The 15,741-nt window shown below is 39.5% G+C and overlaps 2 protein-coding genes across 3 annotated transcripts; one reads left to right on the top strand and one right to left on the bottom strand.

Annotated features, from left to right (window-relative positions):
* The first annotated feature begins 50 nt into the window (after nucleotides 1–50).
* cdc20 (cell division cycle 20 homolog) lies at nucleotides 51–3,814 on the top strand. 2 transcript variants are annotated; one of them, XM_058068521.1, is made up of 11 exons: nucleotides 51–221; nucleotides 563–764; nucleotides 891–1,033; nucleotides 1,123–1,210; nucleotides 1,478–1,603; nucleotides 1,675–1,871; nucleotides 1,950–2,044; nucleotides 2,123–2,357; nucleotides 2,804–2,929; nucleotides 3,377–3,494; nucleotides 3,572–3,814. In XM_058068521.1, exons 2-11 carry the CDS (start codon nucleotides 575–577, stop codon nucleotides 3,742–3,744), a joined length of 1,491 nt encoding a protein of 496 aa, XP_057924504.1. In that variant the 5' UTR covers nucleotides 51–221; nucleotides 563–574; the 3' UTR covers nucleotides 3,745–3,814. The 2 variants fall into 2 exon arrangements, with proteins under 2 accessions (XP_057924504.1, XP_057924505.1); XM_058068522.1 differs by having other exon boundaries at nucleotides 83–241.
* Nucleotides 3,815–5,022: 1,208 nt separating this feature from the next.
* Nucleotides 5,023–11,652, bottom strand: elovl1a (ELOVL fatty acid elongase 1a). Its single transcript, XM_058068902.1, has 8 exons — nucleotides 11,301–11,652; nucleotides 10,894–10,988; nucleotides 8,917–9,107; nucleotides 8,731–8,811; nucleotides 7,341–7,397; nucleotides 7,172–7,277; nucleotides 6,959–7,098; nucleotides 5,023–6,070 (listed from the first exon to the last, which is right to left on the bottom strand). The coding sequence occupies exons 2-8, from the start codon at nucleotides 10,952–10,954 to the stop codon at nucleotides 5,753–5,755; spliced, it is 954 nt and encodes a 317-aa protein (XP_057924885.1). The 5' UTR covers nucleotides 10,955–10,988; nucleotides 11,301–11,652; the 3' UTR covers nucleotides 5,023–5,752.
* Nucleotides 11,653–15,741: the final 4,089 nt, after the last annotated feature.

Raw genomic sequence — 15,741 nt, 5'->3', positions numbered from 1 at the left:
TACCGGAAAATCCTTCTCAACCAATGACATAACAGCATTCCTGACCGTTGGACGAGCAACCAATCGCGAAGCGCTTTGTGGGATTTAAATTGTGTGGTATCTTGAACGTTGGAAGCGTGATTTTTTTTTAAAAAGGAGACAAGAGAAACCGAGAACCAGAGAGACTTGTCTACCTTGCGTGACGGTGCTTCGCATTAACACTCGAGAAGTGGCCAGTTGAAGTAAGTTTTTGCATATACATGTGAGTATTTTGATTTCTTTCGCTTGAACATAGTGTTATCAATGGGGTAACTTGGGATCAAGAGACGGTGGTTGTGGTCTTCTGTGGTCATTAATGTAGCATTTGATACTCAACTGTTACTAGCGGCGTGTTTTGGGGGGATAGTGTCATTAATGTAGCATTTTATACTTCAACTGTTACTAGCGTCGTGTTTTGGGGGATAGTGTCTGTATTTAAAGTGAACTTGCAGCTTGTAATTTATTAAATCGACATTTAGTATATTGGCATGGCGATGGTTAGCTTGCTTGACTAAACGGCAGGTTATGCGGCTCCTTTTTCCAGAGACTCCTCACAATGGCACAGTTTGGTTTGGAAAACGACATCAGTAACTCCCTGAAGTTGGACGTGCCCATCACAAATGCGCCTATTGCTCGCTGGCAGAGAAAGGCGAGCACGTCCAACATGTCTATGAACGGTTTGTCCCCTGGGAAGTCTGCTAATGTCTCCATGAATTCCTCCAAGACTCCAGGAGGGAAAACACCAGGTAAATGTATGGTCTTCCATCATAATACACTGTTTAGTGCTAATGAAAATGGGATGCACATTGGACATCCCTAGTCTAACCTCTGCCATGTTTTTACCCCATTGTAATCAATATTTGTATTTGTAGGCCGGATGAGAAAAGTAACTCCGACAAGAATGGGATGTGACCGCTTTATCCCGGTCAGGAATGCAAAACAAATGGAAGTGGCTAGTTTCTTGCTGACAAAGGAGAACCAGCCTAAGGATACCAACACTTCAGCAGCATCTTCGGTAAGGACTTCAAGTCATTAAAAAGTGATGCCAATGGCACCAGTTGCTGTAATCATGGTTATTTTTTTGTTTGATGTTTCCAACATCAGAAAACATGGTCCGTGGCGCTGAATGGATTTGACATAGAAGAAGCACGCATCCTACAGTTCAGTGCAAAACCAGCCTCTCTTCCAGATGGTAAGGCTTTAATATTGTGTAAATTAATGGTTAATGATTTGGTTCTCAAATTTGTTACAAATGCAAAACAAAAAACGTAGACCTGCTTGGCTGGATTTTTAAAATGCAATTTCCTGGTAACTAATTGTCCAATAAAAACAACTCACTGATGCAATACAATTGGGACGAATAGAATGGGGAAACGCTGGTGTGTCTAATATAATTTTATTTTTAAATGATAGTGCCTGAGTACCACCGATGGTTTACCAGACTTGACATGATTTACAGGTCAACACAGTTCCTTGAAGTCCGTCTACAATCAGACCATCACTCCCATGGCCAGCAAAAAGACACGATACATATCTTCAATGCCAGAAAAAATCCTTGACGCTCCTGAGCTTAAGAATGATTTTTGTAAGTACTGCCACTCATTAGTGTTTGAAAAGTAAAGTGTGGTCTAAAATGGATTTGAATTGTTGTTGTAGATTTGAATCTGCTCGACTGGAACAGTCGGAATGTTGTGGCTGTGGCGCTCCACAATAGCGTCTATCTGTGGGATGCTACTCAAGGAAACATTACTCACCTCATGACCATGCCGCGGGAGACTGACTATGTCAGTTCCCTGTCCTGGGCCAAGGATGGAAGCTACCTTGCAGTTGGGACCAGTGACTGTGCTGTCCAAGTCAGTGTGTGCACAATGTTATTTAATAGTTCCTCCATTTAACATTTTGCAGCTTATTAATGATGCCTTGTTGTGTAGCTGTGGGACGTAGAGCAGGAGAAATGCCTCCGCACCATGGCCAGCCATTCTGCAAGAGTCTGCAGCTTGAGTTGGAATCAACACGTCCTTTCAAGGTACCATATTTATTTATCTTACCCCAATCTGCTTGTTGCATCAATCTACCATAATTTAATCTCTTCTCCTGCCTGCAGTGGCAGCAAGTCGGGTCAGATTCACCACCATGACGTGAGGGTGGCGGACCACCACATCTTTACCCTGAAAGGCCACTCACAGGAGGTGTGCGGCCTCCAGTGGTCTCCGGACGGCCGCTACCTGGCCAGCGGAGGCAACGACAACACTGTGTGTGTTTGGCCCCGCATGTCACAGGGCCGTGGGGAAATGAGCACTCCGGTGTGCACCTGGGATCTCCACAAAGGAGCGGTCAAGGTGGGTGCTGTCAAATGAAATATTAAGATATATTAAATGCATAAATTCTAATCCAAAATACTTCATAATTTCTGAATAGGGTATTGATTGTATTGTTTCCCCTTGGAGATTATAATTCACACTAATAAATGCATGTATTGCCTTTATTTGCTATGTGGTGATCTCCATTGTAGGGTAGTGCTGAATCGGCATAGTGGATCACTCATTTTTGTATTTGGCTAAAGTTGCCAAATGCATGCAATTTTATTCAGATTTTACAAACAAGTTTTACAGCGCATCGAACTGCAGGCAGGGAGATTTATGGAGGGAATAAATAATTGCTTGAATTGTTTGCCGGTGTGAGTCCATATAGATTGTGCTTTGCAACCTATTTCTTTTTATTTGACCAGTCTTCTGTGCTCCTTGGCTCTGTTCCAATGTGTGTTTTCTGGGTTTTCCTTTCGTAGGCCCTGGCCTGGTGTCCGTGGCAGTCCAGCATTCTGGCCTCTGGCGGAGGCTCCACCGATTGTCACATCCGTGTGTGGAACATCAACAGTGGCTCCTGCCTCAGTGCACTGGACACCCAGTCACAGGTAAACACTCTTTGTCTGATTTCTTTAAAATTTGTTCAGATTTTTCATTTACAGAAACTTGCCAAGCATCAAATTAAGCCTCTTACAGTTTTCCCCCCAAAACTTCTGTACAGTAGCATGTCTCATAGCGTTTCTTTCCCCAGATAATTTTATTTGTTTTCATAATTATGTGATTTGTAACATTAGTTGCATTGTAAAGCACAGCAAAAGAGCAGGAGATATCTTACCTTCTATGTGACTGAACATTTTGGGAACCCCTAGTCTAAGTCACTTGCTAGGACGGTGCCTTTTACAGGCAGTGTGACAGAGGCTCCATCATACATGTACTGTTATTGGCCTCTACAAGTCATGCTTGCAATCTGCAGAATTGAAGTGCTCTTATTTGGTTCTCCATTCGAAAACAGTTTCTGGTTTTAAAGGTTTGAACTCCTGTTTTCGTCTTTTCAGGTCACCGCCCTTATGTTTGCTCCAAACTATAAGGAGCTGGTTTCGGCACATGGTTTTGCAGACAATAACCTCATCATCTGGAAGTACCCATCCCTGACGAAAGTGGCAGACCTTCGAGGTAAGCATTATGAAGTGATAAAATACTCATGGTGCAAAAATAGCTGCTGATGTAACCGTTAACCACGCACTTCTCAGGACACGACGACAGAATCCTTAGTATGGCCATGAGCCCAGACTGCTCCACGGTCGCCAGCGTGGCAGCAGATGAGACCATCCGTCTGTGGAGGTGCTTTGAGGAGGACCCCAAAAAGCCCAAAGACAAGATGGTCCGATCTCTGAGGACTGCCTTATCGCAGTCCATCAGATGAATTTTTTTTCCTTTTTTGTTTTTTGCCATATGCAGTATGGACACTTATTTAATCTGTAATAAAATTTTTGAACCAATTTTTGACTCTTTATTTAAATCTGTCTCTGGTTGGCTCATCAAATTTCAATTGAGTTTACAACTGCATTCACATGACTTCAGAGTGAGTTTTTAACACTGTAAAATATAACCAGCATTTAACAGTAAAATACTGTAATCAATGGGTGTAGCATTACAACAAATTGTACAAGGTCACTGTACCTTTGCATTTAACGTATTTCACAGTAAAATGTCATTTAAAGTCGGCGGTACAGAATATAACTAAAAATCAAACTCCTATAATTGACCTACAAATGTTAAGAATCTTGTATTGTGACATCACTGCTGACAATGAGCACAAGCTATAGCCCCCTCCCCACCACCAAAACACCCACCACCCCCTACCCCGCCCTCTGATACACAGCTTCATGGCAAATTTCATGGTGTTGGTAAAGCTGTTTTTTCCAGAACATATTTGTTCAGGTTTGAGGGCAGCAGTTTCGGGCCAGCAAGAGAAAAATATGACACTGTTCTGTGGACATAGCTGAAGCTGAACTATCTGCCAACCTGTCGCTGAAGTTCGATGGATTGCAAAACATTACTTGGTCACGTTGAAGAGTCAGAAGCGCAAGCTGTAGGTAACAATTTACTTTATCAGTGTCCTGTGTTTATTTTGTTGAAGTAAACTGTTGTCTGTGTAGCATTATAGAGTGCGCATACAGGGAGAAAGGTACAAATGCAGCTGGAATAATTGCTGATTCTGGAAGATCTAGAAAGCTTCCTGTGTGGGTTATCGTGAGTAGCTGCTTTACAAGAGTCCATAAAATGTGCCAAAAAATGAGCATAATAGGTCCCCTTTAAAGTGTAAGAGTTAAAGAAAAAGCATAATCTCCACACGTCCCTGTCCCTCTTTGCAAAACTAGGTAAAAGTGTTCTTAAATGTTCATTTGTCCATTCGTCAGCTGTAATTATTTTTGTGTCATTTCTAAAACAATAATTATTGTTATAACTTGCTTTGGTTAGAGTCCATTTTGGTTTTAGTTGGACCTTCTGAACAGTTTCATGATGCTAACCACGGCAACACAGTATTTTTTTTCAATGTAGCCAGTATCACAGACTTTATATTACAATAACTGTAAAGATAGAATTTTATTGTGTAACATATTAAGTGAATACATACTTACGTATATAGTTTATATTATGAATGGAAAAAATAAAATATTTTAAACCTGTTTTTTATGTAGCAAACAGGAAATCTCAGTACTACTAAAAATAAACTATTCAGCAGCCTACATTATTGTCATCAGTACAATCAGATGTTAATATATAGAATTCAGTTCAGTCATTTACTGTATCAAATAAAGATTTAATAACAATATACTTTGTGTAGCGCTGTCAACTTCATGAGAGAAGAAATCTTTCACAGATCACAGTTTACCAAGAAAGAAATTTCAAGTATGGATTGAGCATGTTTATGTTTGTGTGGCCTTACTGAGTTATGCATACATGCAAAAATTCACCAACACTGTAATATACAGTAACAAAACAATTCAGTGAAATTCTTAACATATTGAAAACTTGAACTGTGGCTGCTTTCCAAATGACACCGACCTTTATCTAAAATGTGTTTTATTTCAAAAGATAGATAAATTAAAAAAAACTAAATATATGACACATACAATGCATATTTTTTCTCTTTCATCATAATCTTTGCAAAGGTTATTTACACATGCTAGTCTTCAGTGGAAAGTGTGTGATACTCTTTCTAAGGCTCATCATGTCAGAAAATGTGAGAATAGGAGCACCAATCTTCATACACCATGTGTGTATGTGTGTGCATCACTGCGTGGCAACAAACACAAGTGTGGCGAGAGAGACGAGATCACTGGCAAAACATCACAACATCTCATATCCCAACACGTGAATCAACAAAAGACTAGACTTGGTTATTCTATAGCTGTGGTAGAGTGGCGTTAGATCTCCTTCACTTTGCCGAGCTGCACTTTCCCATTAGTGTGGTGGTGGTGGTGTGCGTCACCATTGTGCTGTTGGTGATTGCCATTGGCCACCACGTTGATGCTCTCTCCGGCTGAACCATTTTGCCTTTTCTTAAGGTCTTTGTCTGGGAGTCTGTTCCCCTTGATATAGGCCTGCACCCAGAAGTTGGAGAAGAGGATGAAGAAGAGGACGCCGTACATCCAGATGAGGTGGATCCACAGGGGCACCTGGTAGTCACACTTCTCCATGAAGTAGTACTGGCTGATGTGCACTGACACCAGGACGAACTGCGTCTGTGTGGAGATAATAAACGGTGTGCAAAAGAGTGGCTGTCAAACTCAATGGACATTTTATTAGGTACACCTGCACATCTGTATTAACACATTATGCATTAAAAAAATTGCATTCTTGAAAAATTTTATAGAGCATTAAATTGGATTTTTAGTTAATTTTGAAATGAATAATAAATGGCCAATAAACCCTAATATTTAAGAAATAAAAATGCATGTTCATTTAAATTGTATTACTCTGAATCATTAAAAGAGCTATTCATTCATTTTCTACCGCTTTTCTTCACGAGGGTCGCGGGGGTACTGGAGCCTATCCCAGCTGTCTTTGGGCGAGAGGCGGGGTACACCCTGGACTGGTCGCCAGCCAATCACAGGGCACATATAGACAAACAACCATTCACACTCACATTCATACCTATGGACAATTTGGAGTCGCCAATTAACCTAGCATGTTTTTGGAATGTGGGAGGAAACCGGAGTACCCGGAGAAAACCCAACGCACGCACGGGGAGAACATGCAAACTCCACACAGAGATGGCCGAGGGTGGGATTGAACCCTGTTCTCCTCGCTGTGAGGTCTGCGCGCTAACCACTCGACCGCCGTGCCGGCCAATTGTATATGTTCAAAAAAATACATGTACAATTTATCTTGTTTTTAATTGTTTCGACCCCGCCTCTCGCCCGCAGACAGCTGGGATAGGCTCCAGCACCCCACGACCCTCGTGAGGAAAAAGCGGTAGAAAATGAATGAATGAATGAATAATTGTTTCGATCTGTGATGTACTTTGCTGTAATTTGTTGTATGCTCGAAATAAAACAATAAAACAAATCAACAAAAGTTGGATTATACATCCTAATGCTGTGACACTGGTGAGTGTATACGACACCTACAAGCTGAATGGCAGTCATGTACTTCTTCCACCACAAATACTTCTGGAATCTTGGTCCGGCGGCAGAGAGCCCGTAGTATGTGTACATGATGACGTGGACACCTGCGTTGACCATTGCATGGAAGGAGCCCATTCCTCCAGCTGGATAAGGTGAGGATTGAGGTTGTCATTGTGTTTAACGCTGACTGCTCTGTTTGTATGAGATTCTTCTTACCAGGAGTCAGCATGACGCCCCACCACCACGACCAGGGCATCACAGAGTGATGAAACACATGGAGAAATGTGATCTGGTTTTGTTTCTTCCTCAACACAAAGAATACCTGAAAAGGATGTTGAGTCAGAAACAAAAAAATAGTCTTTGAGAAATGTTAAACATTCCTTACCGTATCGATGAGTTCAATGAATTTGGAAAAATAAAAGAGCCAAGCCACTCGCACCATCTGTGGGGAGGTGAAAGGAGGAGTTGTGATTGTTAGTATTAGACTCAGCACTCAGATACTCAGAAGCAGATGACCTGGATTCAACTGAAACTTGACACATGACTCAGTTCAAAATGAATGAATATTGTGGTAAACACTGTGGTAAAAAGTCACATTTGGAGTTAGCTAGAGCTAACATGCGGCAATGTAAAGTACAGCCAGTGACAGCTAGGCAAAGCATGTCAACAAAGATGCAATAATAGTCAAACTGCAGTAGATTTGATAAGGGAGAGATCAAACACAGCTGCACGGTGGTCTAGTGGTTGGCGCGCAGGCCACACATCTGGGAGACCCAAGTTCAATTCCACCCTCGGCCATCTCTGTGTGGAGTTTGCATGTTCTCCACGTGCATGCATGGGTTTTCTCCGGGTACTCCGGTTTCCTCCCACATTCCAAAAACATGCTAGGTTAATTGGTGACTCCAAATTGTCCATAGGTATGAATGTGAGTGTGAATGGTTGTTTGTCTATATGTGCCCTGTGATTGGCTGGCGACCAGTCCAGGGTGTACCCTGCCTCTCACCCGAAGATAGTTGGAAAAGGCTCCAGCATGCCCCGACGACCCTTGTGAGGATAAGCGGTAGAAAATGAATGAGATCAAACACGCTGGCATCGATTGGTGTAGCCCGTGTTAAGCTAATTTTCTTGGCACCTCCACGTGACACAGCAAACATGTAGGATTTGCCGCCGGATATCGATTGTTTTTTGTGATTGGCTTTGAAAGCCATTTATTGTCTCTCGCCGATCACATGTTTTTTTACAGAAATCAGCTGATATTGATATTGTTTGATCAATCAGAGTATCTCTAATGCAATGCAAAAATGAAGAATATGGTTTAGACAATTTATGGTTTAGTTCAGACAATTAAAAGAACTCCTTTCCATTTCCATGTGTTTTTAAAAATATATATTTTTTGGTTTCATATACGCCTTTGTTGCTGAAGTAAAAAAAATGTTGTTGTTAAAAATGCTTTGTATTTTTTCCAAACATTTTAATTTTTGTGTTTCTGTGAGGGATTATGATAAATATAATACATTTTAAACAAATTATAATAAGTTTTATACAATTTCTCCCAATCAAAACAAGTTTTAAAAATTATGATTTGATGACATTTTTTGGGTGTGTTTAGACATTTTTATATATTGCTTTGCTTCTGGTGAAATTTTTTCAACAGAAATTATAATTTTTTTGTTAATAAATAATTTACAGTTTGTTGTTCAATCAAAATTATTATTTTTGTTTGCTAAAAATGAAAAACAAGCACCTTTCTATCAAATAAAAATGTGGTTCCTTACCCGAAGTGCCTGTGGCGTGTTGGAGGGGTCAATAAGGTCACATTTCCAAGTGAAGGTGGTGGCCCATCCAGACATCATGAACTGTGTGTACCAATGATGAAACATCGGATAGTTATACATTCAACAGGATTTGTAGAGGAGGGGTGTGACCCGTTACATCGTTACATCACTTATTCATCTAAGTACCTCATAAACGATGAAAGAGTTGAGGAGGACCATGCTGAAGTTGTAGACTATCATGGCTGTGTTCAGGTGGAAGGGCTTACGGTTGGCCATCAGGCGAGGTCCCACGTAGACGGCGAGGACGACATAGGTCGCCAGTATGGAGGTCATCTTGATGGGACATGTTACCAATGGGTAGTCTTTCACCCTGGGGTCTGAAATGGAAACACTCCAGCATTATATTAAGGGAAAGTTATGATCTGATACACTAAGACATGTATTTAAAGCTGGACCTGACAAAATGAAGACATAAAAAAATATCTAAAAACAACTAAAGCAAAAAAAGCACTATTTTGATGGTTGAAACTTGAACAAGGACGTGTAGTCCTGGTATGTCTCCATAATTAACTAAAGATTTCTATTTGGAAGAAAGAGTCATACAATCTCAGTCCAATGTAAAACAGGTACAATTTTAATTGGATTTGTATTTTTAAAAGCAAATTTTCCCCTGTAAAAATACAATTTCTGTTTCTGCTATAATTGTTTAAATCTATTTTTATTTTTAAAGTAAATTTTAGAAAGTAAATCTTAGTTCACCTGTCAAATATATCCGATTTGTGCGCTTCCCCCCCCCCTTTTGAATAGAAAAGTAAATACCACTTTTCCCCCCAATAAATAATAATAACAAAAGAAAAACGTCAAATTTCTTTCTGCTTCAATTAACATTTTGGTGGGTTTTGACATTTTTTTCATTAAAAATTCCAGCATTCAAACACGATAGTATCCCAACTGTGGAAAAACACTAGAAAGGCTAACAAACAATGGAGGATAATGAGGCCAGCTTGTATTTACTAAATACTTTTCAGCACCAGTAAGGATGCATTTTAGAGTTGGGCGATATGGACCTTAGCATATATCATGATATTTTTAGGTTGTATCATGATATGACAATATAAAACAATATAAAATTTAAATTCAGCAGCGTCTTGTATAAAAAGCTAGAAACCTAAAGTCATATAATGAAACACACTTTTGTAAAGCACATGTATTTATTGATAACAAAGTGGCTAACTTTTCTAATGGGATGCCTCTGCACACATTGCTACTACAACAAACTGTAATGCCTGTGCTTGTACAAAAATAAATGTGCTTCCACTTCCACGTTGTAACCAACTGTAAAACGTTCCTTACATTAAAGCCGTAAAATACAACGTGGTGAAAATATACTCATCCAGCTCGAGTTGTGCACACACCACCATAAGCTAACTCTGCTAGCTTCCATGCACGCTCTATAAGAGGCTCCCCGTGCATGCGTGCGTTTTCTCCGGGTACTCCGGTTTCCTCCCACATTCCAAAAACATGCTAGGTTAATTGGCGACTCCAAATTGTCCATAGGTATGAATGTGAGTGTGAATGGTTGTTTGTCTATATGTGCCCTGTGATTGGCTGGCGACCAATCCAGGGTGTAACCCTGCCTCTTGCCTGAAGACAGCTGGGATAGGCTCCAGCACCCCTCACGTGAGGATAAGCGGTAGAAAATGAATGAATGAATGAATGAATGAATGAATGAATGAATGAATGAATGACTGAGCGGCCAAGTAAATACTTCCATGCATGTACGTCCCTTCTCCTCACGATGACAACATTTCATTCATCTCATTTATCCGCCATTAACTCGGCTTGTTTACATTTTTATACCAGTATAAGTCAATCTACACCAGTATACTGGTCCATAAAAAATACCTTCCAACCTTAATACATTATTATTTTAAGAGGAGACTGAGGGCAGCTGCAGCCAAGTGGATAATGCGGAGTACAAAACTAAAGTCCCCAAACTAAGCTAACGTGAGGGCAAAACAAACACAGGCAATTCTCTTTGTGCATTCACAAATAGTGAAGCGGTGACTAACCTTTCCGTTGAGTAAGGAGCAGTCACTCTTTTGGAATGAGCACTAGCATCAATATTTCCGTACACATTAATAAATGTCAATAATAACTCACCGCATCTCGACAGCAGATCGTTGTAGAAGTCTAAAATATTGGATCCAGCTTCTCGCAGCATGGTGAATGCTTGCCTGTTTTCCTAAAACACCCCCCTGTTCAAATATTTCAACACAATGTGTTAAGACAACATAGAACAAATAATGGGCAGCTGCATGGGCTTATTAAAAGCAGATTGACACACACCCAATGAGAGTTCAGCTACACACATAGAGATCAAGATATTTCATGACAAAGTTTAGGTACAATGAATGTGGATTGAATACTAACAGAGCAAGTCAGACGGGTGAGGCCATCAACTCGGTCCTGACAGACAACAGCCATGGCAGCAAATCAGGACTATTCATTGACATTGAAAGACTTTTCACTAGGCATCAAATAATGTGTGCGGCTGCATTGTCGCTCACCTGCTGAGTCCTCAGCTCCTCTTGGTGGGGAAGCAGCTGTAAAAGCCAGGGCGGGCGGGCAGGCAGGCAGGCAGGCAATCAACCCCCAAGAAGGGAGCCAATGGGTCAGGCACAGCACTGAGGAGGTTGGCAGACAGGAAGCCAACAAAGCTTCCAGTTCAGCTGCCAGCAGCACAAATATCCAACAAGAGCTGCAAGATGGGCTAGTAGGTGTGAGTGGAAGAGGCTCTGTGTGGAAGCGAGGATGTGATTACTATGGGAGCACAGTCGTTGGAGTCCATTTAAAGTACTACCAGAGAGCTGGCAAGTTTCACAACCACACCCTGTTTCAATGGCAAGCTCCACCTTCCTGTCTTCACTCTGCTTGTTTGTGATTGGCCGGCTTCATCAATGAGTACTTTAAAGAGGTACAGGCAAGAAAAAAGGCCCCCAAGAAAACACTATAGCATTAAAAAAGCATAAAAGTTAAGATGATAATACACAACCGTGGTTTTGTAAAAGTCTACTCAGTTGTTAGCATATGTCTTGCTTTTTGCTCTACCGTCTTCTCAGCCTTTCTGAATTCAGGCAGGCAAATTTTACTTTACAAGACTTTACAAAACCAGTCCAGGGTGTACCCCGCCCCAAGTCAGCTGGGATAGGCTCCAGCATACCCCCACAGCCCTAGTGAGGATAAGTAGCATAGACAGTGGATGAATGGAGGGATAGACATTACAAATATTTTTCTTTTAATTGGGGAAAAAAATCTTTTTTATTTTTAAAAAAACAACAACATTTTCTAATTGGGATTTATTTCATTAAAAAGTTTTTTATTTATTATTATTTACTGAAAATAAAATAAAAGTAAAATTGTACGTTTTTGAAAATGAAAAATCTTTTGGTCATTGACATAAATATATAAGAGAAAAAAACACACACACAATTTTACTGAAAACGAATCCCAACGTATTTTAGTAGGGGAAAAAAGATATAAAATTTCTTAAAAAATTAAATCAAATTTGACTTCACTGAAAAATAATTGTTTTAACTGACATTAAATCATTTTTTTACAAACAAAACCCAATTTTGTATAAAAAAATGTATAAACTTTTAACCATAAGAAGACAAAAGGGTAACATTTTACTGGGACCAAAAAATCTGATTTTTATTTGTGAAATAAAATCTTTGAAAAGTAGAATAAAATTTTACTTTACTGAAAAAATAAGTTTAGTAAATAAGTTTTTTTTTTTGCTTTTCCAAAAAAAAAGGGAAAAAAACCCCAACATTTTTTATACAGGAAACACAAATTTTCTTCTTTTTCATAAAACAAAAGAAAAAATGTGCCAAAAAATTATTCACTTTTTGGCCATGATTAACAAGTTGCATTCTGAAACGTTCTGCACAATTGTTTATGTCAGAAAAGGAGTTGGAAGAAACACAGTTAATTTAATCCTGCCTCTTCTCTATATCTCAAAAATGACATGATAATGTAATGATAATTTGTTCACTTCCTGTGTTTAAGTGGCAGTAAAAAAAGAAAAAGAAAAGAATATAGAATATGTAGAATAGATATACTGTAGCTTTTGCAGTGATGAAGACAGTGTCCTATTCTAAAGAAAAAAGCCGTAAAAGTTCAACATCACTTCCTCCAACTAAAAATGGACCAAAGGTGACTGAGTGTTGCATATGGCCCTTCCCTTACAGCAATGCAACATGGGAGCTCAAGGTTCCTGTCCAAGCCGGTGACGAGCTCCCCCACGCCTCTGGTTGGACCTGTTCCCCAAGGGGGGTGAGGCCTCCAAAAAAAAATTGACCTAGTAAAGTCACCAAGCATGAAAGGAATCCACGCACGAGAGTGCAAGCGGGAGGTGTGTCGGTGTTGTCTGTTTATGTAGTTTGACAGCACATGGAGACCCAAATCAACGCATGCACTGAATTTAATGAAAAGTCAAACAATAATAATTGAAGTTGATGGTTGGAATGATGAATTGTATGTACAGTCCTATTTGCATATAATGACTGAACTTCAAACCCTGGACTTTTTCCTCTCAAAGGGTTGAAACTCATCACATTAGCATAGGTAACAATTGAGTTTCACAGTATTGACCCCTGGAGAGGGGTGAGAAGGAGTATTCCCTGAAAACATTTGTTCCTTTGCTATAATCTGTAATGACAATTATAAGTCAATGAAATCATTAAGGTTATTCTTGTCAACAAGGGAGCTAATATTTATGTTCAGCGACAGACTGCTTCACCCCAAGTGTGTGAAGGAGCGATATCGCAGGTCCTTTCTTCCTGCAGCTGTCAGGCTGTACAACCAGCACTGCTCCCAATAGACTTCTACACCACTATGTACATCTGTGTAATACTTTATTTTTTATATTCAGTATAGTTACTCCAGACCCCATTCACTGTGCAATATCTGATCAACCTCCATGTGCAATATTAAGGGCTCTAAATGCAATATACTAAGTTCTATGTGAAGTATTTCCATAATGCCTCATATTAACTCCCTAACAAGATCTCAGTGTATAGACTGGTCATATATCTCATCTCGTTTCATATTATCTACATACTGTATTGTATATAACTCTGGGAAAAACTGTTGATTTTTGTTAATACTTGGGTTGTTTATATTGTTTATTTTTCTATATTGTGTATTTTGTACTGCTTAACTGACTCTGTACTCTTGCTGCTGTGCAATACAAATTTCCCCACTGAGGGACGAATAAAGGCATATCTTAATCTTAATCTTAATATCTTAATCTTAATTTGTGAATGGGATACTGATGAGCTCCTTCATTTCACCAACTGAAAGTATATTTTATTATCTGTCCAGTTTTAACATACACGGAAAAATATGGCGCTCTCACTCTTACAAACCAGTCACACCAAGCAAATGGGTTTTATTAAAAAAAAAGAAATGCATAATTACATGAGCAACAGGATAACGTAATGTGTAAAAACCACAATAAAATTGTTCATTCATATTCTCCATACCAAAAACATGTTTAAATGTTAAAATGTTTTTTATTTCAACGATTTTAAATATATTTTTGTTCTAATTTATTGTTTCATTTTCATTTATTTATACATTCATTTATTCTACACACAAGGGTATGAGGACAAATTCAATTTTATTTATTAACTTCAAGTTTGACTGAAATATTTATATTTATTTTTTTCCCCTATTTTTTTTTGGTCACTGCGCCAGCGATGGGAAAAGGAGATCCATCTATCTATCTAGAAAAATGGCAGGCATCTGTTGAATGTGTGCACAAACTACTAGTCAGCTGTTTTCCAGCCCCAATATTGGTTTGCACTAAAACAAGCTGTGTTTTCCTCTCTGGTCCTGTGACACAACACATCAACTTTTTTTTTGCCAATTCAACAGAAAATGAAATGCTTAAATACAGCAACTTGACGTTGCATGCCATCCACAGTGCTAAACAGACTAAGCAGATAATAAACAGAGCTCAAGGATTACCATTCGTTGTCAATTAGCCAATTATGGCAAGGTCACCTGGTTGTAGGATTCATGAATGGACACACAGGCATGACTCAGGATTACTTAACGCATGTCACATGGTCATCCAGCTCATAAACTGCCCTCACTGACACTGACATTGTTGGAATCTGGCATCTCCATCACTTTGTTTGGACAGAGAGCCAAAACAAGATTCCATGTATGTTTGGGAGGGTTTTAAGCACGTCAGCAAGCGCTACAATAATATGTACCGCTGCCTCAACCTAGTCAGTCATAGACAATGTAAATATTGACTTATATCATTTGATGCGGTCCTCGCCATTTACACTGCTGTATTTGAGTCCGGATTGTTACAATTCAAATCTTGAGTTTGTTGTTCACCTTTGTACATCTTGCTGATGTTAGTCATCACTGTCATCCTGCATGGTGGCTTGTATAATGGGTCATTGGGCGCAGTTTGCAACACCTCTGTTAACCCCTTGTCTTCCTGCAGTTCATCGATATCCACTTGGCAACATTTGTCATCCTGTCGGTTGCAGACTTACTCATACACTGGGTTTTCTGCTGAAGTTGAGTTTGGCGATGAGTTATTGTCTTTGAAAAAGACGACTAATGTTAGCTTCTTACAAAGAAAGCATACCACTCCACCTTTATCACCTTATGGATTTTTATTCTTATTGGACCAGCAACTCTACCATGCTCATCCACTTTCATGTCTCCACGCTTGCTACTTTCCGCTCCTCACCTTGCCCTCCCATCTTAATTGCTACCAACAACATAATATATATTTTTTTCAACCCAAATGCACACTCACAGGTGTGCAATTCCAAATGTGGAAATTTTACATTGTTCATGGTGTTACATTTGTAATGGTAATGGTTTTATTTCATTTGAACATGCATCAGATTACAATTGAGTGCATCACATAATCAGTTCACAGTTCCACATGTCCAAAAGGAGTAGGAAGAAGCAAAG

The sequence above is a fragment of the Doryrhamphus excisus genome, chromosome 3 (assembly GCF_030265055.1).
Source record: "Doryrhamphus excisus isolate RoL2022-K1 chromosome 3, RoL_Dexc_1.0, whole genome shotgun sequence".
In the NCBI taxonomy this organism is placed as follows: Eukaryota; Metazoa; Chordata; class Actinopteri; order Syngnathiformes; family Syngnathidae; genus Doryrhamphus; species Doryrhamphus excisus.
This window is presented reverse-complemented; position numbering and strand designations above follow the sequence as displayed.